The sequence below is a fragment of the Camelus dromedarius genome, chromosome 3, assembly GCF_036321535.1.
Source record: "Camelus dromedarius isolate mCamDro1 chromosome 3, mCamDro1.pat, whole genome shotgun sequence".
NCBI classification, from domain to species: Eukaryota; Metazoa; Chordata; class Mammalia; order Artiodactyla; family Camelidae; genus Camelus; species Camelus dromedarius.
In genome coordinates, this window is record NC_087438.1 from 98,197,115 (window position 1) to 98,219,108 (window position 21,994).

Below are 21,994 nucleotides of genomic sequence, written 5' to 3' on the forward strand. Positions count from 1 at the left end.
TAGGTATCACTGTGCAGAGGAGGAACGTCTTAGTTTCCCTAAAGAAAATTAAAATGTTGGGAAATGTTTTAAGGAGTTAGATTCTTTATTCTTTAATTTATATTTTCGTATCTTCAGCCCACAGCCACTTAACTCAAATTAACTTTGTGCCATAAGCATTGAGAGTTGTTATAAATTTTGAATGAACTCTTATGGTTCATTTATAGTTCTAGTTTCTAATCTGAGTGTGAAGTATGGTTATGAATAATAATGATGATGAAACTGATGATCTGGGAGTACCATTTTTAAGACATAGGCTTCTATAAATACCATTATTATGTTCCTAATTAGGTACTCATTTTGCAGTTAATGAAACCCATTACTAGTCTAGTTTGTTGGAACCTGTCTTTTTTTTTTTTTTTTTAAAGAATGTAGAAACAGCTCTAAAGGGAACTTGTAGGTGTTAACTTTATTGTAGTATTTATGAATATTTCTTGTAAGGAGGTCAAATTCTTTTTATTTCACTGAAGTATTTCTTTCTTTTTTTTAACTTTATTTTTATTTGTTTTTGTGGGGAAGGTAATTAGGCTTATTTATTTTTATTTACTTTTTAATGGGGGTACTGGGGATTGAATCCAGGACCTCATGTATGCTATACCCTGAGCTATACCCTCCCCCCTCACCGAAGTATTTCTTAAATTGAAATGGCCTTTTAGAAAGTTCACATGAAACTTCAAAAACTTGGTTTAGAAAACATCTTTTAATTATATTTAGGTGTTTTTACATTTAGTTTTAATATAAACTAATAAAATATAATTTCTGTGTTAGACAATTTCTAGTGATAGATGGCCCACCATATTGCATAATATTCTTTTATTAATAAGCTTTAATGTAAATAAATTGGTCAATACATTAAAAATTATCTTCATTTTTTTTCATTTTTGAAGCTTTTGGAATATATAGCAATAATTAGATTTTCTTTGTTCAAAAATAATGTCTTATCTCAAAGTTTTGAAATGTTGTTTTGTTATGTACAAATTTCTCTTAATTTCTTAACTGAAGGTGAGAGAAACAAGGATGAATTAGGTAAATACTTATTTCTATAATTATATGATTTGTTAATATATCAGTAGAATTATAGATCAGGCCAAAGATATAATTAATTTTAGCTAATTAAGCTTAGTCTGGTTCTTATTCCTCATAGTTAATAGGAGAGAGAATACTGTACATCTTACAATTTTATTTTAGCTAATACTCATATTTAATAGCAATAAATTTCACTCTTTAAGTATAGGAGTATTTTTTATTTATTGCTGTTATACTCTCAAAATATTTGTCATGATAATGAGTTGGTTAGGTACACAATTTATTTATGTCATAACCTGATTCGCTGACTGACAGCTCTTTAGTATATAGTCTTATATGTATCATACTTGATATAGTCCCAGACAGAATATATGTAAACCCTTGATTGGGAGCATACTTTTTCAGGTCCTTTTCTTCTGAATATAAGTGTTGGGCTTTTAGAAGCTATTGTAAAAGCACGTGATTCTCAATTCAAGTGTCTAAAACTCAGGTCTGAAAATTAAAAGCAATTAAAAGAAATTCAAAATAGCTTTGACCATTGAGCAGTTCTAGAAACATCTAGTAAAATTTTCATTATTAATGTATAAAGAAGCTTGGTTAAAAATCAATTAATATAAATTTATTTACATTTCTTAAGCACTTACCATGCACCAAGCTCTGTGCTAAATGCTGTTATATACATTATCTCATGAACTGTTTATAGAAATACTACAAAATAGGTCCGTTTCCTATCTCTGTTTTCCTGTTGAAAACTAAGGCTTATGGAAATTAAGTTGCTAGTAAGTGTTAAAAATTCGAACTCAGTTCAGCCAGGTTTAAGAACCTTAGATGTAATATACATGCATCTGAATCAACTTGAAGTTCTGAGTTTGTATTAAAGATACTATTTCCTTAGAGTTCTAAATTCTACTAAATAACAGTTCCTTTTATTTTTATATTAAGATTTGATGTGCATGTAAGGTTTAATATAGTTTTGTGACTTTAGAACATTGTTCCTGTTGTTGATATTTTAATAGAATCTCTAAGAACAAATTCCAATTCAAAAATATCTTGCTTTAAGTAATCCTATGGTTGTCAGTGTAGTCTTAAGAATAAAAAATTAGGAAATCCTCTTGTTTTTGAGGGAATTTTTAATAAAATGTCTTTAAATAATATCTTCAATAGATGTTAATATTTTATTATAGATTATTATTTATATGGAAGTATTTAGTAAAGTTACTATTATATAAAACAGATAATAATGATGTAATTTCTTAAGCCCTCACAACATAGCTTGTGTACACCTAGTATCTGAGATTTCTTTATATATTAAGGTTTATTATTATCTTTCATATTACCTGCAAAACTTTTAAACTTCATAAAGAATTAAGTAAAAATTGCACTTAGTTCTTCTATTACCCCATTTCAGGATAGTATATATATTTAACTGAATTATGACTTTTGTGGTAGTGATCTGTTTTGGTCATTTTCAGAGAGACATTTTGTTTGGACATAGGAAACATTTTAGGATTTATGAAAATATTGTAGTCCTGGTATAATTTTGTCTTAATAAAACCATTATTCCATATGCACTTTTAAAATCTTTGCTATTTTCTAGTTTTATCTTTATAACTTTTTGTATGTAATTAATCCTATTAAGTCACTTCCGTGGAATGTTTCTGATTGTCATGATTGCAAGGAGAAAAAATGTTTCTAGGATACTGTTAAAAAAATGTACAATCCATGTAACAATACATTTTTAATAGTAGAGCTGTTAAATGCACAACAGTATTTTTTAAAAACCATCTGTGGAGAAGTCTTTTATAACATCACATTCTCGCATAGCACTGTCATCAACTATTTAAAAAATTTTAATATCTATTTTTTATGATAACCAAAAAATGACATGAATAAAGAAACTTAATAATGATGGAAAAATAATTAGTAAGATATATGTTAATAATCATGAAACCACTATTAAAATCTTATTATTATAAAGATGCTATGTATCAATGTTTAGTGTTTTGTTTTCTGGAGCTGTTTTCCAAACATAACAGCTGTTTTGCGGAGGTATAACAAAATACTATCCACTTTTAATTCATTCAGTGACAAAAATATTTAAAGCTTTGTTTTCATTGTGCATGTTCTTATAAGCAAAAAAAAGAACTAAAATAATAATTTCTATTTGTAACCAGATGGTTAAATTACATATATTTACTTGGTGACAGAAGCTGCAGAAATTCTTATTGTCAAGATGATTTTATATATATTGGTGGGGAGAGGGAAGGGACAGCTCATGTAGAAACCTACCTGAACATCTTAAAATTTGCTAAATTATTTAAAGAAGTAGCATACTGCACTTAGTTATTCACACACTGTGATCAGTATCCTTCATTGAGATCCAGTCATATTCTAGAGAGAAAACGTTCTTCAACCCTTGAAATGCTTACATTTTTCCTTTAAGACTTACGTGTTTTGGATTGAATTTTAGTGTGTGTAAGAGGAAGTTATTGCCACCAGTGAAGCTTTGTTGTCTTTTTCTATATTAGTAATGATTATATGTTTTTCTTTCATGAGTTGTAATGTTTTTATTTTTCCATATGGTGAATAATAGAACTGAAAGTCCTATAAAATATCTGATAATTATACATATTGGACACTTACCATATAGCAAGCACAGTGTTAAATGCTTTTTATATAGTATCTCACGGGCTGCTAACAACATCTCTCTGAGATAGGTCTTATTTCCTCCTTTATGGGGCAAACTTCATTTCTTATGAAATAAAAAAATATACAGAGACTTTAAGGTGTAATTTCATTTAACTCAGTTTCAAACACCAGATTTTGAGGTCCTTAATAAAAGTTCCAATGTTCATTTTTAAAATAGCTTGATTTTCAGACATTGATTCATTTTAGCAGATTTTCAGAGTAATTTTACATCTTCTCTGCTGTTTATGTGAGAAATATTCTAACTTGTTCTTCCACTCCTCCTTCTTGTTTTTTCTCTCTTCTTTTTTTTTTTTGCATTGTCTTCAAGATTTTTTTAATCTAATTGCCTTTTACAAACTAAAATATAAAATTCCTTTAATTTTTTTAGAAACTATTTTCTCCCTATTGACAATGTAAAAGACTACCATTTGTTGTATATGTACTAATCATCAGGTACCATGCTCAGTATTTTACTTTATTATCTCAAGTGGTCTTTCCAACAGCCTTACAAGGGGGGTACTGTAATTATCATCCCCATTTTAGATATAAGGAAATTGAGGTTCAGAGAGGTTAAACTACTTGACTACAATCAGAAAGTTTATTGGTGGAACTGGGATTCAAACATATGTCCATCTGACTCCAAAGCTTATGATTTAACTGCTACTACATTATACTACTGCTATGGAAATTTCTATTTTCTGTATTTTTCTGTACACAAATGACTTTACTTTTTTAAGTAGAATTCAGCGATATGAATATTGTTTTTCAGCTGTGAGTAGCAGAATTCCCGCTGGTTCAAGCAGTTCCTCTCAGACCACAGAATGTCTTACACCTGATCCCTGTTCACAGTCTCCAAGCAATGTGGCTTCCCAGTCTATGCCCCCTGTGTACCCTTCAGTTGACATTGATGCACATGTGAGTAGACAGCTTTATTTGAACTTATTTTGCACATTCTAATTTTCTTTTTTTGGAAAGGAAAATAATCATTGTACATTAATTGTGAAAATAAATGTTATTTGCTCTTCAACTGATAATCCCGTAGTAAACAGGAAGAAAACTAACTTTTTTTTTTTTCCTTCTCCTAGACTGAGAGCAATCATGACACAGCATTAACGTTAGCTTGTGCAGGTGGTCATGAAGAACTTGTATCTGTACTCATTGCACGAGATGCTAAAATTGAACACAGAGACAAAAAGGGTAAGAAATGTTAGAAATAAAGTCTGAGTGTAATTACATCAGAGAACTATTTGTTTTTTCACTATCGATAAGTAGTTCCTAGACTGTCTCAGTAAAAAGATAGGTTAGCATATTTCGATAGGAATCTCCAGATTTGTTCATCTACAGAGCCAAATTATCCTTCAGAAATTCAGTACTTTCAAGCAGGTACAGCAAGTTGTGGTTGCCTTTCTTCTTAATCTAAAAATAGAGCATGCAGAGGTATCAAAGTTTATTATGAGTATAAACTTTAATAGTTTCACTTGACGTAGCATTTTCTTTTTATCAGGTATTTATGGGATTTTGTCACCAACAAATTAGGTCTTAAAACAGTTTTATGTTAAAGGATTATAAGTATCTGCCCTAAAGACCTTTTCCTACTAAAACAGTAGAGAATTAAAAGCAGTGACTTAGTAAGTAAAAACCACAAATTTGTCTGAGATTTTTATTTTCTGATTTAGGTTTCACACCACTGATCCTGGCAGCAACAGCAGGGCATGTTGGAGTTGTTGAAATCCTTTTGGATAAAGGTGGAGATATAGAAGCACAATCTGAACGAACTAAGGATACTCCACTTTCATTGGCATGTTCTGGTGGACGGCAAGAGGTATATTAATGTTAATTTTCATTTTATAAATATTTTACTTGTATTTTAAATATGCATATGTTTAGTAATTTAGCTACATGAATAAAACTTGCATGTGCTTTGACATGTTCTATATACTAAGTTTATAATGAGACTAGTAAATGCTCTTTTAAGGAATCTGTTGCCTTTTTGGCAAAATAAAAATTGTCTTTATCCTAACATTTATTGGGACTGAATGAAGCACAATCCTAACACATATGAAAAGCAAATTCACCACTTAAAAATTGATGAATAGAAAGAGTAACATCTTATTATTTCAATATAATTGGGATATCATAGCTCTGATTCCTCAATATGGAATTGAATTCATTTCTCTAGTGCCAATATTTGAATATTTAGGATCTAATTAAAATTTCTGATATTTAGACAAGGAAGTTATAGGTTCCATTTCTTTGTGCTTCCTTCATTATAAAGTGAACCCTTGGTGTAAACTCGACTTCTCTGTTCTGTTTTGCTTTGTAGGTGGTAGACTTGCTACTGGCTCGAGGTGCAAATAAAGAACATAGAAATGTGTCTGATTATACACCACTGAGTCTAGCTGCATCTGGAGGATATGTTAATATCATTAAGATTCTGCTTAATGCTGGGGCAGAAATTAATTCAAGGTATCTATCACCTGTTCATTTTATTACTCATGATTAGTAAATTACTGCCTTGGAGTTAAATGTTTTTCTCCTAAATGGACAGGTACCATTTTTAATTAAGATAGCACTAAAGTTGCAAGGCCAACAATTAATTCCTATAATGTGCTTATAAGTAATCAAAGCTTGCTTCAGCTAACGTGGCTGTTTTTAAAGAGGTCTTATTTCAGAAAATACTTTGTTATACATAGTTGGAAATTGATAGCTGTAAATAGGGATTATGTTTTAAATTGTGAGATTTTCCTATTCTTAATTATTAGTCTAAACAAAATTATTCATTGGCGTTAGAAACCTTTCTTTTTACTAAAACTTTTTCATCTTTTATGTTGTCTATGCTTTTTAAAAAACAATAGGCAACATATTATTTTAATTTTCTAAGCACATTTCCCCCCTTAGGACTGGGAGTAAACTGGGTATTTCTCCCCTGATGTTGGCTGCGATGAATGGACATGTTCCTGCAGTGAAACTGCTGCTTGATATGGGTTCAGACATTAATGCCCAAATAGAGACCAATCGGAACACGGCTCTCACCTTGGCCTGTTTCCAAGGCCGAGCAGAAGTCGTGAGTTTGCTTCTGGACCGAAAAGCCAATGTTGAACATAGAGCAAAGGTAAGCATTTTATAATTTGTCAACTACTTCAGATATATTTCTAGTGGAAAAAGCATGCATGGCATCTGAACTCAAATTGAATGTACTATTTTAAATTGTCGTAAGTTAAAACTGATGCTCCAAGGCAGGATTAGAAAATTATGCTATACAGTGGTCAGTGACACACTATCACCATTCATGACTTTTATTAAGTACAGTGAAGAAAAATAGAATCAGTATTTTTTTCATCTTCGGCCTTGAGTGGCTCTCTATTAATCGTCTAGTTTGCAACTTCTGAATGTAGTAAAATTATTTTATAGTGATACATTTTTGTAGTAAGAAAATTTTGTAGAGAGCTTTAATTAGATACTTTCATGAGGCATGTGCTTACTATTGGTAAAAACCCCAATCAAAAAATTACTGCATAAATTGTAAAACCGAGACAACTAAAATCTAATCTGACCGTGATAAATTCTGACAATTTCATGACTATTTGGCATTTAGAAAGTAGGAGTTAGTATGGCAGTGTTTTAAATTTCTTTCCTTAGAACTATTAGATGCATAGGGCCTTAGAAATATGTAGCTTTTGGACAATTTTTTATAATCAGGCAGTGACCAATCTGGTAGTCATTTCAAATTGGAAAGGTTTGAATGAAAATATTTTTCCCTGATCTTCGTTATTTGTATTTCTTAAAATTTAATGCAAAATTTGCTTTCTTTTAATCTAAGAAATGAGAAAGTGTAGTTTTCCCTCAGACTTTTCATTGTACGAAGAGAAATGAGCCTTTCTTGCTATCCAGTTTTATCTTTTGTACAAGTATTCACTGTGGCCCATTTATCCATTAGAAGTCCTAGAGAAATCCATATTATTTTGGAAATGATACTAGTCAGAAATGTCTTTTGGCAAATGTTGGAGACTAATGAAAAACACATGCATAAAATTTATGAAATGATATTTTAATCTGTTTTACCCAAGTTTGAGTAAGATTTAAGGAGTTTATCCTGGGTTATTTAGCAAACTGCATTCTCAGAATATATTCTAAACAAAGTTTTCCCATTGAACATTGTGCCATATTTTCATTTTATTCGTTTTTAATATCTATTCATTGTGTACAGAAGTTATTGTATCATGTAAATTTGTAACAGTAAAGAAGTTATGAAATTGTTTTTTTTAACATAAAGTAATATGTGAATTCATTCTAGCATTTCTAACTGAATATAAGTTTTCACTTGATATTTAGTAAAGTTCAAAAATGAATATTGCCTAGCCCTCTTGTGAGAGAAAATCAGAAATAGAATCCACTTATATGTCAATTGTTTAAGTCCTTTAAAGAAATTAACATAATTTACTCAGATAATTTTTTGGTTTAAACAGACTGGTCTTACTCCCTTGATGGAAGCTGCTTCTGGAGGATATGCAGAGGTTGGAAGAGTTCTCCTAGATAAAGGAGCAGATGTCAATGCTCCCCCTGTGCCTTCCTCAAGAGATACTGCTTTAACAATAGCAGCTGACAAAGGTCACTACAAATTTTGTGAGCTCCTGATTAATAGGTGTGTAAATTTTACATTTATTTATAGAATTTCCTATGATCCCTTTCACTTTTCAGAGCCTTTACAGTTAATAAAATTGTTTTACTTTATTGACATTTTAAAGAAAGATTATTTGTTTGCTATTTTTAAAAGACTAAAAGACAAATTAGAGAAAAATAGAAAAAATCAGCCTCTTCTCACAGGAAAGAAGCTATAGTAACATTCTTTCATTTTATAGGGGAGCCCATATTGACGTTCGTAACAAGAAGGGAAACACGCCACTTTGGTTGGCATCCAATGGTGGTCATTTTGATGTGGTACAGTTGCTAGTGCAAGCAGGTGCTGATGTGGATGCAGCAGATAACCGGAAAATCACACCTCTTATGTCAGCATTTCGCAAGGTAACTTGTAGGGGGGAAAGATAGAATTTGTTTAAAATTATTAAGTTTTAAGTTGAAATCATGTGAGAAAGAAAGAAAATTGGTCTTGAAGAATTGACTCTATTTCTATACACAAACTTCTGCTATTTTTCCACTATCTTTGATCCCAAATCTAAGAGCTACATGCAGTTACCTAAAAGCAACTTTGTTGGTTAATCATCTGGTGTCTTGACTAGTACATAAAACATGAGATTTAAGGATAGATTTTATATGCAGATGGATGTTTTTTCTACCTAGGGAGAACCAAAAACAAGTGGACTCTCATAAAAATATATTATACCTCTTATGTATATTAAGGCTCATGTGTTATAATTATCCCCATTACAATTATCATAAACTATAAACTACTTATCATGGTTTACAAAGCTCTGCGTGATATGGCTCATACCAGCCTCAGACCAGTCATTTCTACTACCCTTCCCCTTTGCTCACTGGTTTTCTTTTCCTGAAATGTTCTTTCCCTCGCTCTTCACTGGACTTACTTCTACTCATTCTTTAATGTCTAACTATCCTTAAATGTCACTTCTCAGAGAATTCTAACTCCTAGTCTGAAAAGTTTCTCTTGTTCTCTTTTATAGTACACTATTATTTTCCTTATCTCATTTTTTAATTATACATTCAAATATGTATTTACTTTTTAATGCCCATCTCCCCAGTCAGACTGGAAGATCCATGGAGGCCAAGATTCATGACTGTCTTTTTCACTTCTGTTTATACCCAGTTATTTAGCACAGAGCCATACATTTAATAGGTGGTCACTAAGTAACTATTGAATGAGTGTAAGTTTTGTGTCTTTAATGAAAATCTTAAATATTTTCATTAAAAATTTTTTTCTTTCCTTTTAATTAAGGTATAATTTATATATAGTGAAACACACAAATCTAAGGTGCATACACTCATGTAACCCATTTTCCATAAAGATATAAAGTACTTACATAATCCTCGAAAGCTCCGTCATGCTCATTCTCAATTAATTTTCTGCCCCGGAGGCAACCAGTTTTCTGATTTTTGTCACCAACAGACTAATGCTTTAAGAAGTTTGAGAACCTTAGTAGGAGAAAATATGCAAGTTTGGCTGTATTAAAATAGATACACTTAAAATTGATTGCAGATCATCCAGCCCCTAATAATAGCATTTAGAAAGTATTTTACCTAGATTCAAGACATAGGACTCAGATAAATGTAACAGTCTACCTTGTTTAGTTGGTTAAGAGAGGGCCAAAATAATGCTTTGAAATCTAGAACATCCTCTTTGTTTTAGGACTAATCTCCCTTTTATATTTTGAGTCATTTCATACCACGAATTTTTGTTTTACTGATAGATTTATTCCAGAAGATAATGTTTTTCTACAAAAGTTTTTCTATTTTCAGTGAGAAATGGGCAGTTTAAATTCAGGAGAAGGGGGAGGGTATAGCTCAGTGGTATAGAGCGTGCTTAGCATGCATGAGGTCCTAGGTTTAATCCCCAGTACATCTATTAAAAAAAAAAAAAGAAACAGTAAATTCAGGAGAAATGTCTTTTGGTCCATCATGTATTCCTGAGCATGTTGTACTTCTCTTTTTCTGTTTATAAACTCAACACTGTTTTTATTCTCATAATTTCAGTTTTAAGTTTAGTAAACTCCCAAGTGTTATTGTACCTTTCTTTTACCCTTAAGTTTTTAAGTGTGTGGGCCAATTTCAAGGGATCATTTTTGTATATTTTGTTGTACTTCTTACAGGGTCATGTAAAAGTTGTTCAGTATTTGGTGAAGGAAGTAAATCAATTCCCTTCTGATATAGAATGCATGAGATACATAGCAACAATTACAGATAAGGTAGGTTCAATATACTGTTTGTTGAAACACATTTTTGTTCTTTGTGGAATTATATGCCAAAGTGTATAGTTAGCAGCCTGTTCTTTTTGTCCTCTATGAGACTGATAAACTCATCTTTCTATGTTTTAGTTTCTCCATTTGCGAAATGAATAATGGGCATAATATTTTTCATAAATTATTTTGAGATTTTCTTCTAATTATGGATCATAATTCAGTGATTGCAGCTAAAGTTTATTACCAGACTATTAGACTGATTAGAAATTTTTCTAAGAATGTACAAACTTTTTAGGAAATGATACCTTATTTTGATAAAAGATTAATACATGATTCAAAGGATAGCTTAATTTGGTTTAGTTAATATTCAGCAATTTGAGCTTTAAGCCCTGGACTGTGGAATACTCATAAGCTCAAGTTTTATTTGGCTTGTTTATGTTATGTGTTCCTGTATTTACATAGTTCCATTTTCCAATATAGGAACTGTTGAAAAAATGTCACCAGTGTGTTGAGACAATTGTGAAGGCTAAAGACCAGCAGGCTGCAGAAGCAAATAAGAATGCAAGTATTCTTTTAAAGGAACTTGATCTGGAAAAGGTGAGTGGGAAAAATAATTTTCCTTATAGAAATTGTTGATAATCTACTAGAATAAATTTGCCACCTACATGACCAATAATCTTAACAAAATCACTTTAAAAAATGATTGATAGATTATCAAACTACCACTGATTTTTAAAATTCTGATCTATTATTTATCAAAAAAAATTTTGAACCATGTAAGTGAGGAATTAATTTTTGAGCAGATCACAGTTCTTCAGATGACATTACTATCTATGTGGCTTTAACGTTAGTGTGAGAAGAAATTTATTAAAACATTGGAAATCTTTTGTTTACTGTAAGATCTGGGATATAAGTGATTCATTATCTCCTAAATTAAAGAGTAAGTATCTAAATATCCTAGGATGTGTGGTAATATAATGGAAAAAAAAATTTTTTTTTTTGAAGATCACTTTTCTGAGGCCCAGTCTGCTTATCTAGAAAATGAAAGTATTGTTAGTGAACCCAGAAGTTGTATTAAAAAATGAGCACCATGATCAAATAGTTATTACAGGAATGCAGGAGATAGCTTAACATTAATATATTTTGTTGATGATTAAAGGAAGAAAAAAATAGGATCATTTTGAGAGATTTGAAAATTTTGACACCAATTCTTCGTTTAAAAAAAAAAACTTGTTAAAAACAGAAGAACAGATTGCTTACAAATCAGTGAGAAAAAGATAATTTTCCCAGAATAAAAAATGACCACACGAATGGGCAATTCACAGAAAAAGAAATTTATAAATTCAATAAGTAGATGGAGAATGCTCAACTTCATGAATAAACAGAAATGCACAGTAACAGAGTGATTTAAAATTTTTTTACCAGATTAGCAAAACTTAAAATTTAAAGATTTGGTAATAGCTATTGATAGCAAAGCTGTAGAGAAATTAGCACTCTAGTATGATTTTTGATGCGTCGTGTAAATTAGTATAACTATTGTTGGAGATGATTTGACAAGCGACTTATTTAAAAGGGTTCTTACTCTACCCATTCCTGTTACAGAAATTTAGCCTGAGGTATGTAATTAGACAAATGCTCAAAGATGTGATTGTGTAAGGACAGTCACTGTTACGTTGCTTATAATGAATGGGGAAAAGTGTTATCCTTAAAGTTTTATCATTAGGGAATTAAATAAATTTTAGTACCTCCATGATGAACTTGATTACAGTTAAAATCAGAAGGGGAAAAAATGTTATATTCATTTTTAAATAAAGTGAAGTTTGAAGTTAGATGACTACCAAGTCCCTCCCATGTCTAAAATGTTTATTTTTTGTGTAACTACCAGGGATATGGTCAGCAATTCCTTAAACAGCCAATTTGCTCTTATGCCAACAGAGTGATAAAATAATTGTTAGCTGAATATGCAGTCTCTTCTTTCAGTCTTCAGCCCCTTTCTCATTTATATAGGGGATTGACAAACTTTTTCTATAAAATACCAAAGTGTAAATATTTTAGGCTTTGTAGGCCACATGATCTCTGTCATAACTCCTTGATTCTGCTATTGTAGCACGAAAATGCCCATAGACAGTGGCTAAATGAATGTTCCAATAGAACTTTATTTATGAACACCAAAATTTTGATTTCATATAATTTTCATATGTCACAGAATATTCTTTGTATTTTTTTTTTAACCATTTAAAATGTAAAAGTGAGTCTAGCTTTCAGGCCATAGAAACACAGACAGCAGACTGGATTTGGCATTTAGGCCATATACAGTTTGCCGACGCCTGATTTAGACAAATAAGAATTTCAAAGAGTAACCAATTTATGACTCAGAACGAGGAAGATGCTTTACTTTATGACCAGGAAAACTGGACTTCATTGGCAAATTTTTATGGTGAGACTTTTTTGGATAATTTCCATAGAAATATGAGTAACTTGATGTGCTTCTGTTTGCTTCAAACTTTCATTATGATGCTAGGCAACTATTACCATGTTCCCTTTTCTGAAAAAAAAAAAAAAGAAAAAAAAAGGTATTTTCTAGTACTAACCAAAGTAAAACTCTATAAAGTAAGAAAAAATTTTTTCTATAATGGCCTCTCATCAATATTTTCATAGTGAAATTTGTTAATATCTTATGAAGATCATAATAGCTGCATTTTAGTCAAACAGATGCCATATAAATGTATTTTTTAACAGCTTTACTAAGGTTTAATTCACATACCATACAATTTGCCCATTCAAAAGTATACAATTCAGTGGCTTTTAGTATATTCATAGAGGTACCTTCATCACCACAATCAATTTTAGGACATTTTCATCATCCCAGAAAGAAACCCTACATCCCTTAGGTATCACCCACCATCCCTTCAATCCCTCCATCCTACAACCCACTCATCTACTTTATGTCTCTATACTTTTGCATACTCTGGACATTTCATATAAATGGAATCACATAGTATTTGGTCCTCTATGACTGGCTTCTTTTGCTTCATGTTTTCAAGGTTCATCCATCTTGTAGCATGTATCAAGATTTCATTTCTTTTTATTGCTGAATAATATCCCATTATATAGATATACTACACTTTGTGTATCCATTTATTAGTTGATGGGAATTTAGGTTGTTTCCACTTCATAGGTTGCAAGTTTTTTGTTTGCTTTGTTTTAGCATGGAATGTTTCATGAATTTGCGTGTCATCCTTGTATAGGAGCCATGCTAATATTCTTTGTATTATTTCAGTTTTTCAGTATATGTGCTGCTGAAGTGAGCCTGATGTACAAGTTTTTGTACAAGTATGTTTTCATTTCTCTAGGGTATATATATCTAGCAATCTAGCAATCATATGGTAATCTGTAACCATTTGAGGAACTGCCAGATTGTTTTCCAAGGTAGCTACACCATTTTATGATCCTAACAGCAGTATATGAAGGCTGGAATTTCTTCACATCCTCACCATGATTTGTTTTATTTATTATAGCCATCCTAGTGATTGTGAAGTGGGTATCTCATTGTGATTTGCTTTGCTTTTCCCTGATGGCTTGTGATATTGAGCATCTATCTCTTCATGTGTTTATTGACCATTTGAATATGTTGTTTGGAGAAATGTCTTTTCAGACCTTTGCCCATTTTTTAATTGAGTTATTTGTCTTTTCATTATAGAGTTGTGAAAGTTCTTTATAAATTTTTGATAAAGGCCCTTACCAGATGTAAGATTTGCAAATTTTTTCCGCCATTTTATGGGTTGTCTTGTCACCTTCTTGGTGGTTCCTCTGAAACACAAAAACTTAATGTTGATGATGTCCAGTTTATCTATTTCTCCCTTTGTTGCTTTAAAAAATGTGTGTTAAGACTGACATCCATGGAAATACCCATGTATCATAAACAAAAATATTATTTCATTCTTTATTTTAAATTATTTCATTATTGATGAGATGATATACATTATTTGCAGTCAAGAGAGGAGAGCAGAAAGCAGGCTCTTGCAGCTAAAAGAGAGAAAAGAAAAGAAAAGAGAAAAAAGAAAAAAGAGGAGCAGAAAAGGAAGCAAGAGGAAGATGAGGAAAACAAACCTAAGGAGAATTCAGAACTACCAGAGGATGAAGATGAAGAGGAGAATGATGAAGATGGTGAGAAATGACCCATCTGAAATAGCGATAAAAATTCTCCTGCGTTTGTCAACTTTATTCTGAGTGCTTTTTGTTCTAATTCTAGTTAAATAAATATTCAGTTGCTTTAATCTGAAACTGACTATTGACTTCTGTAGTAAATATTTTTAAATATTTTACATTGTAAAGTGATACAGAGAAACAAGGGAGAAGGCAAGCACATAATTTGAAGATACTCAGTTGTAATTTAAGTTCCCCTGTGAAATATTGTATATGTTCTAGAAGTGATACAGCAAGAGGTTTGTCAGCTCCTCTTCAGGTTCTTCCCTACCTTCTCCTTCCCCAGTTTCCAACTGGGGAGAGATCCAGTTCTTCAATAAGTTGCTCGCAGCTACATAGGGTTGGTGTCCATCACTCTCAAAGAGTTTTTTTATTGTACAGTCTGGCAGTGCTTGTAGTAAGCAAATAATTTTGTTCTATTTGAATTATACTTCTTAAATACAATTTGAAAATTTTCCTAAATTCAAACTATATTGAGATTTTTGGTTAATTCATGAGACTAGCATTTCAGATCTTAAGAATGTTAATTGTATACAGTTTTATACCAAGTTAGACATCAAAATATGATACAGTGTATTTGCATTTGTTCTAGTAGTAAAGATTTCTTTACTTACTAGTGAATACTGGTAAAAGGAAAATATGATCTAAGAGTCTGAACTATTATGAATTATAAGGTATATTCTGTCACAGTTTGTTTTGAGATCTGTGTCTCTCAGTGTGATTTTTATCCTTTTTCATAATTTCAGTGGAACAAGAAGTTCCCATAGAACCTCCCAGTGCGACCACCACCACCACAATTGGAATCTCTGCAACATCTGCAACATTCACAAACGTGTTTGGGAAAAAAAGGGCTAACGTTGTGACAACTCCCAGTACCAATCGGAAAAATAAGAAGAACAAAACAAAGGAGACCCCTCCCACTGCACATTTAATATTACCAGAACAACATATATCCTTAGCACAGCAAAAGGCAGATAAGAATAAAATAAATGGAGAGCCCAGAGGTGGTGGTGCAGGTGGGAATAGTGACTCAGATAACTTGGACAGCACAGATTGCAACAGTGAGAGTAGTAGTGGTGGTAAAAGCCAAGAGTTAAATTTCACTATGGATGTGAATTCCTCTAGTGATAGGAGATACCCCTCACTGCTACTCCATTCCCAAGAAGAAAAGACAAGTACTGCCGCTTCCAAAACTCAGACACGGTAAAATTTTCTAACTTGTTAATTCTTCACCTACTTTTTCTTTTTAATGCCTGGCAGAAGAACTTGAAGTATGTTCTTCAAGCCCAAGTTGTGTTAAACAGTTTAAGTTTATCACATTATCTGTCTTGAATGTTCAAAACAAATTCACCAATGTCTTCCTAATCATGTTCTAGTTATGAAATGAGATTATTAGAACTTTTAAGATTCAAATTTAAATTTGGCAATATTAGCATACATTGATTTTATTTTAACTATGTCATTTTTACTGATTATAGTCCTTTTGGATTCTGAATCCATTTTAATACTAAAATAAATGATGGACTCTGACCTGTTTTTGTTTTTCTAAATTGTTAATAATCTCATGTGCCAAATTTTAATTCAAGTATTTCAGTATACCTTGTGTATAAAGGACTAATCTCTTGAGTTCCTATCTTAAAATGTATCTTTTATTGGACTTGATATTTCTTTTCTCAGACTTGAAGGCGAAGTAAATCCTAATTCTTTATCAACAAGCTACAAGTCAGTATCATTGCCATTAAGCTCTTCAAACATAAAGCTGAATCTGACTAGCCCTAAAAGGGGGCAAAAAAGAGAAGAAGGGTGGAAAGAAGTTGTCCGAAGGTAAATAGAATTAGTCTCATCTTTTTATCTTTAATAGACTGTAACAGGTTTTCCTCTTGTGAGATAGTTACCCAGTTAATGAATGATTTGAATGTGGCTATTATTTTCAAATGCAGTTGCCTTACTATATCCAGAGTAGATTAAAGCAAAATTAGAAACAGTATGTAAATTTTGCATAGATATTTTATATGATACAACAAATGTTGGCTTTAAAATAATGAAAAAGTACTTCATTAAAGTACAAGATTGGGAAGAGGGTATAGCTCAGTGGTAGAGTGCATGCTTATTAGCATGCATGAAGTCCTGGGTTCATTCCCCAGTACCTCCATTAAAAATAAATAAATCTAATTACCCCCGTCTCCCCCCCAAAAAAGATTTTAAAAAACACACAAGATTACATTTTACAGACAAACCATACAAAAAGATCACAAGTTTCACTTGACAACAAAGTCACAATCTTATTAGTGAGGACTGTCATGTTGTTTAATGGTCCCATTTTAATTCAGACAAGCTTGTCCATCTACAGCATTTAAATAAAGTTAGACCTGGCTAGAAAAGAACTATTCTGAAGAACTGGTTATCTCCTTTTAACCAATGCAGTTAGATCACCATAAGAGGGGACAAAGGAGCCCATAAAATTAAAACTACCTTCCCCAAGGAAGGAAGGAAGGAAGGAAGGAAGAAAAACACCCACACCCCTGTAGCTAACTTTGACAACTTCCTTCATTCACACTGCTTTATAATAAAAGCAGAGAGGGGCTAGTGCTTTTAAATGTTTCACAACAATCCAGAAGATATTTCTAGTCTCTGCTCATGCTTCACAACAGGGAATCAGGACAAGACATAGATTTGTTAATGTGCATTTAATTACCAAAGGACTAAGATATCGGCTTTTTTTTCTGTAATGTTTCTAAGACATTGTGTCTACTAAAAACAAATAAAAAAGGAAGAGGTCTTGGCAGAACAGGAGAAGTAATGCATACCTGATGATCAGATTGATTTTAAGTATTATTCATGGCATACAGCCTAATTGATGCTCTAGCTTTCAAAATATCTTAAATATATTGTTCCCAATCTGTCTACATTAAGATGATAAATTTTGATCATGAAATGTATTTCAGAGGCTACCATTAGGTATTCTTCTGGAAGCTATAGTTCAAAGTTTGAGGGTCCATCCCTCGTAGGAGGCAGCCATCAATGACCACATGAAAATAATGGGTGTTGCTCTCATTTGGTTTGGCCAGCAAACACTGGGTTTCCTTGATAATCCTGTGGGACACCCAGGCCATCTTATCAGATCCAAGATCAGCCTCTGGTCTTTTCTCTAGTTCCACTCGCCTCACACACAGGTAGAAGTCCCAGGCTCCACTTGTGAGTTGCTTTTTATATAATTCAAATCTGAGGCTTTATTTTTTTATTGCTAAGTAAAGTTGTTGATACTGATAAGCTAGCCTTTATTATTCATATCCAGTATGGAATTTAACAAAATGGTATGCATTATTTTAATTTAGAAAGTGTCAATACATATGACCATTGCAGTTTATCACTAACATGATAGCTGGGCAGATTTGAATGCTTAAATTATGATTGATTTAATATATCTATATACATACATATGTATATATATATATTTTTTTTTTTAATGGCAATGTAATTTTTACCTTTACTAAGTTAAATATGATGTGGTCAGTTTCTAAAATAAAAACTTCCAATAATTTTCTCTTTTAGGTTTGAGAAATAGTATTCTGCAAATGTCCATGAACATACTTACTGAGACATTTTTTTAATAAAGACATTTGGTTTCATAAGCTCACATATGGTCTTCATTTTATAGGTCAAAGAAATTGTCTGTTCCAGCCTCCGTGGTTTCCAGGATAATGGGAAGAGGGGGATGTAACATCACTGCAATACAGGATGTTACCGGTGCCCATATTGATGTGGATAAACAAAAAGATAAGAATGGCGAGAGAATGATCACAATAAGGTAATTGTGAAATATATGTTGTTAGTTTTGTGAGGAAATTAAATTTTATAAGAAGCATATTTTTGTTAGGCATGGTACAATCGAGAATTTTATTTCATGGTAAAGATTACCTAGTTTTTTTATGGTTTTGATCTTGTTTTTTGTTTGTTTTCTCTCCAGGGGTGGTACAGAATCAACAAGATACGCAGTTCAGCTTATTAATGCACTTATTCAAGATCCTGCTAAGGAACTGGAAGACTTGATTCCTAAAAACCATATCAGAACACCTGCCAGCACCAAATCCATTCATGCAAACTTCTCACCTGGAGTAGGCACCACAACAGCTTCCAGTAAAAATGCATTTCCCTTGGGTGCTCCAAGTCTTGTAACTTCACAGGCAACAACATTATCTACGTTCCAGCCCACTAATAAACTTAATAAGAACGTTCCAACGAATGTACGTTCTTCTTTCCCAGTTTCTCTCCCCTTAGCTTATCCCCACCCTCATTTTGCCCTGCTGGCTGCTCAAACTATGCAACAGATTCGGCATCCTCGCTTACCCATGGCCCAGTTTGGAGGAACCTTTTCACCCTCTCCTAACACTTGGGGACCATTCCCAGTGAGACCTGTGAATCCTGGCAACACAAATAGCTCTCCAAAGCATAATAATACAGGCCGTCTTCCTAACCAGAACGGGACTGTTCTACCCTCAGAATCTGCTGGACTAGCTACTGCCAGTTGTCCTGTCACTGTCTCTTCTGTAGTTACTGCCAGTCAGCAACTGTGTGTGACTAATACCCGGACTCCCTCATCAGTCAGAAAGCAGTTGTTTGCCTGTGTGCCCAAGACAAGTCCTCCAGCAACGGTGATTTCTTCTGTGACAAGCACTTGTAGTTCCCTGCCTTCTGTCTCCTCTGCACCTATCAATAGTGGGCAAGTTCCCACCGCGTTTCTGCCCGCAAGTACTCCTCAAGGACAGCTTTCTTCACAAAAGATGGAGTCTTTCTCTGCCATGCCGCCCCACAAAGAGAAAGTGTCAACACAGGACCAGTCCATGGCAAACCTGTGTACCCCTTCTTCAACTGCAAATAGCTGCAGTAGCTCTGCCAGCAACACCCCAGGAGCTCCAGAAACTCACCCATCTGGTAGTCCCACTCCTTCCTCCAATAATACACAGGAGGAAGCACAGCCACCTAGTTTGTCTGATTTAAGTCCTGTGTCAATGCCTTTTGCATCTAATTCAGAACCTGCTCCACTGACTTTGGCATCACCCAGAATGGTTGCTGCTGATAATCAGGATACCAATAATTTACCTCAGTTAGCTGTACCAGCACCTCGAGTTTCTCATCGAATGCAGCCCAGAGGTTCATTTTACTCGGTGGTACCAAATGCAACTATACACCAGGATCCCCAGTCTATTTTTGTTACAAATCCAGTTCCTTTAACACCACCGCAAGGCCCACCAGCTGCAGTGCAGCTTTCTTCAGCCATGAACATTATGAATGGTTCTCAGATGCACATTAACCCAGCAAATAAATCTTTGCCACCTACATTTGGCCCAGCCACGCTTTTCAATCACTTCAGTAGTCTTTTTGATAGCAGCCAGGTGCCAGCTAACCAAGGTTGGGGAGATGGTCCACTGTCCTCACGAGTTGCTGCAGATGCCTCTTTCACTGTTCAGTCAGCATTCCTGGGTAACTCTGTACTTGGACACCTGGAAAACGTGCACCCTGACAACTCCAAGGCACCTGGCTTCAGACCAACTTCCCAGCGAGTTTCTACTAGTCCAGTTGGTAAGTTATTATAACTATTGCTACAGCACAGTTTGGGGCTCTAAGAGCATAATCTGTCTTCCAAGATAATAAAGCATTTATTTTGTACATAATTTTGCATGATCTTAAAGAAACGAAGAGTATGTCATAAATAGTAAAGACCCTTTAATGACTGCTGATTGAGTGGGGAAAAAACTAGCCCTAGGTAAATCACTCACATGTGAGCTGCTTTATATTGTCTTTTATGATCTCTTCATCTCTCATATCAAGGAAGTTATACTTTGTGTCAGTCCATTTTCTTAGAATTGATGTAAGATGATGTTAATAAAAAAGGACTCATAGTATGCTTCAAGGATCCAAAATTACAGACATTTTTAAAATCATAGTGATTGTTTGCATTTCTCAGATTGTAAATGTTTGAGTTATGAAGGTATTTAGGCCCCAATCCATAATCTACATTCTTTGTTTTCAGCGTTGGGTGCTTGGAATGAATATTAAATGATGTAGTTTAATAGTAACTATATTATTTACATTAGATGGAGCTGTTGGAAGAGACCAAGTCATGTGTGGGCTCTTATTTTTAAAAAACCGACTAAGATTTAGCTGTTTATTCCTTGAAATCAGAAACCAGCTGCTGAGGCAGTATAAAAAATATTTAGAAAGATAAGAGGCTAGTGGTGGCTTGGAGATATTTGGCAAATCAGAGTCTATTTTCCAGAGTCTAAAGGCCAAATTTTATTCCAATCTGCACTGTTCTAAAAAACAAATTAGAAATTGTAGCTGACCTGGAATGGGGATAAGAAGAACTATTGGCACTTAGCATTTTTCTTCCAGTTAGATAACGGTCCCATAGCCCATCCTTCCTTTTTGCTAATTATAACTGATCTAACTTGTTTAAAAGTTGTGAGAATATGGATACTGTATAGTCTTAGCTTTTATATCAGATATGTTTCCGTTTACTTGTCTTTTCAGGATAACATAGTGTTATATCATCTTTCAAAAAGAAATACAGCTTATGCAAGACTGTATGATCCAAAATACTCTCTAGGATTTTTTTTTCTTCTTTTCTATAAATAGGTATCTATTTTAACTTTTTGTTTTGGGCAAACTTATAAAGGTTTTCAAAGGCCCCAGGATGAAAGAAGAGCACATTGCCAGTGCTCAGGCTGTGGTAGAAAGCATTAATCCTTGACTTGGCTGGCCCTAATATGTGAATTTAGAGTGCCTTAGCTAGAGATAAACTTCAAATCTCTCATATTCCAGTGTTTGAGCACTTTACACACCACATACTGCATCCTAACAAGATGTGCAGATTATAAATGTCTGGAAAAAAGAAAGTTAAGGAAATCATCCATCTAGTTTGGTAGAAGACAACATTTTGGGACCTTAATTATTCAAATCTATGACACCAAAATTATTTACTTCTAATTAAAAAATAATTTTTTGAAATAGCAAGCATTAAATTTTGACCTTCCTTCTGGGGTCCAGGATTGACTAAGCCTGGTCTCATATCTTAACTGCCTGTGTGATTTCTTTTGTTGATGCTCTTTGATGGATATAGTTTACTCTCCTAGTTTACAGGTAAGAAATAGTAATACTTATGA

General features: G+C 33.1%; 1 protein-coding gene and 1 non-coding gene across 14 annotated transcripts in view; one reads left to right on the forward strand and one right to left on the reverse strand.

Annotated features, from left to right (window-relative positions):
• ANKHD1 (ankyrin repeat and KH domain containing 1) overlaps window positions 1-21,994 on the forward strand; it is a 112,388-nt gene that overhangs the window by 77,789 nt on the left and 12,605 nt on the right. For all 13 annotated transcript variants that reach the window (XM_031449151.2, XM_031449152.2, XM_031449154.2 and 10 more), the window contains 14 exons: window positions 4,523-4,668; window positions 4,839-4,950; window positions 5,430-5,575; window positions 6,077-6,219; window positions 6,652-6,865; window positions 8,220-8,395; window positions 8,613-8,775; window positions 10,536-10,631; window positions 11,106-11,222; window positions 14,618-14,792; window positions 15,578-16,034; window positions 16,509-16,655; window positions 18,490-18,639; window positions 18,799-20,411. In XM_031449151.2, the coding sequence (XP_031305011.2) occupies window positions 4,523-4,668; window positions 4,839-4,950; window positions 5,430-5,575; window positions 6,077-6,219; window positions 6,652-6,865; window positions 8,220-8,395; window positions 8,613-8,775; window positions 10,536-10,631; window positions 11,106-11,222; window positions 14,618-14,792; window positions 15,578-16,034; window positions 16,509-16,655; window positions 18,490-18,639; window positions 18,799-20,411 (3,855 nt within the window). The remainder of the gene's footprint in view (window positions 1-4,522; window positions 4,669-4,838; window positions 4,951-5,429; window positions 5,576-6,076; window positions 6,220-6,651; window positions 6,866-8,219; window positions 8,396-8,612; window positions 8,776-10,535; window positions 10,632-11,105; window positions 11,223-14,617; window positions 14,793-15,577; window positions 16,035-16,508; window positions 16,656-18,489; window positions 18,640-18,798; window positions 20,412-21,994) is intronic.
• LOC116152437 (U6 spliceosomal RNA) lies at window positions 13,829-13,937 on the reverse strand. The gene has a single exon (XR_004136068.1). It is a non-coding gene; the product is annotated as a U6 spliceosomal RNA (small nuclear RNA).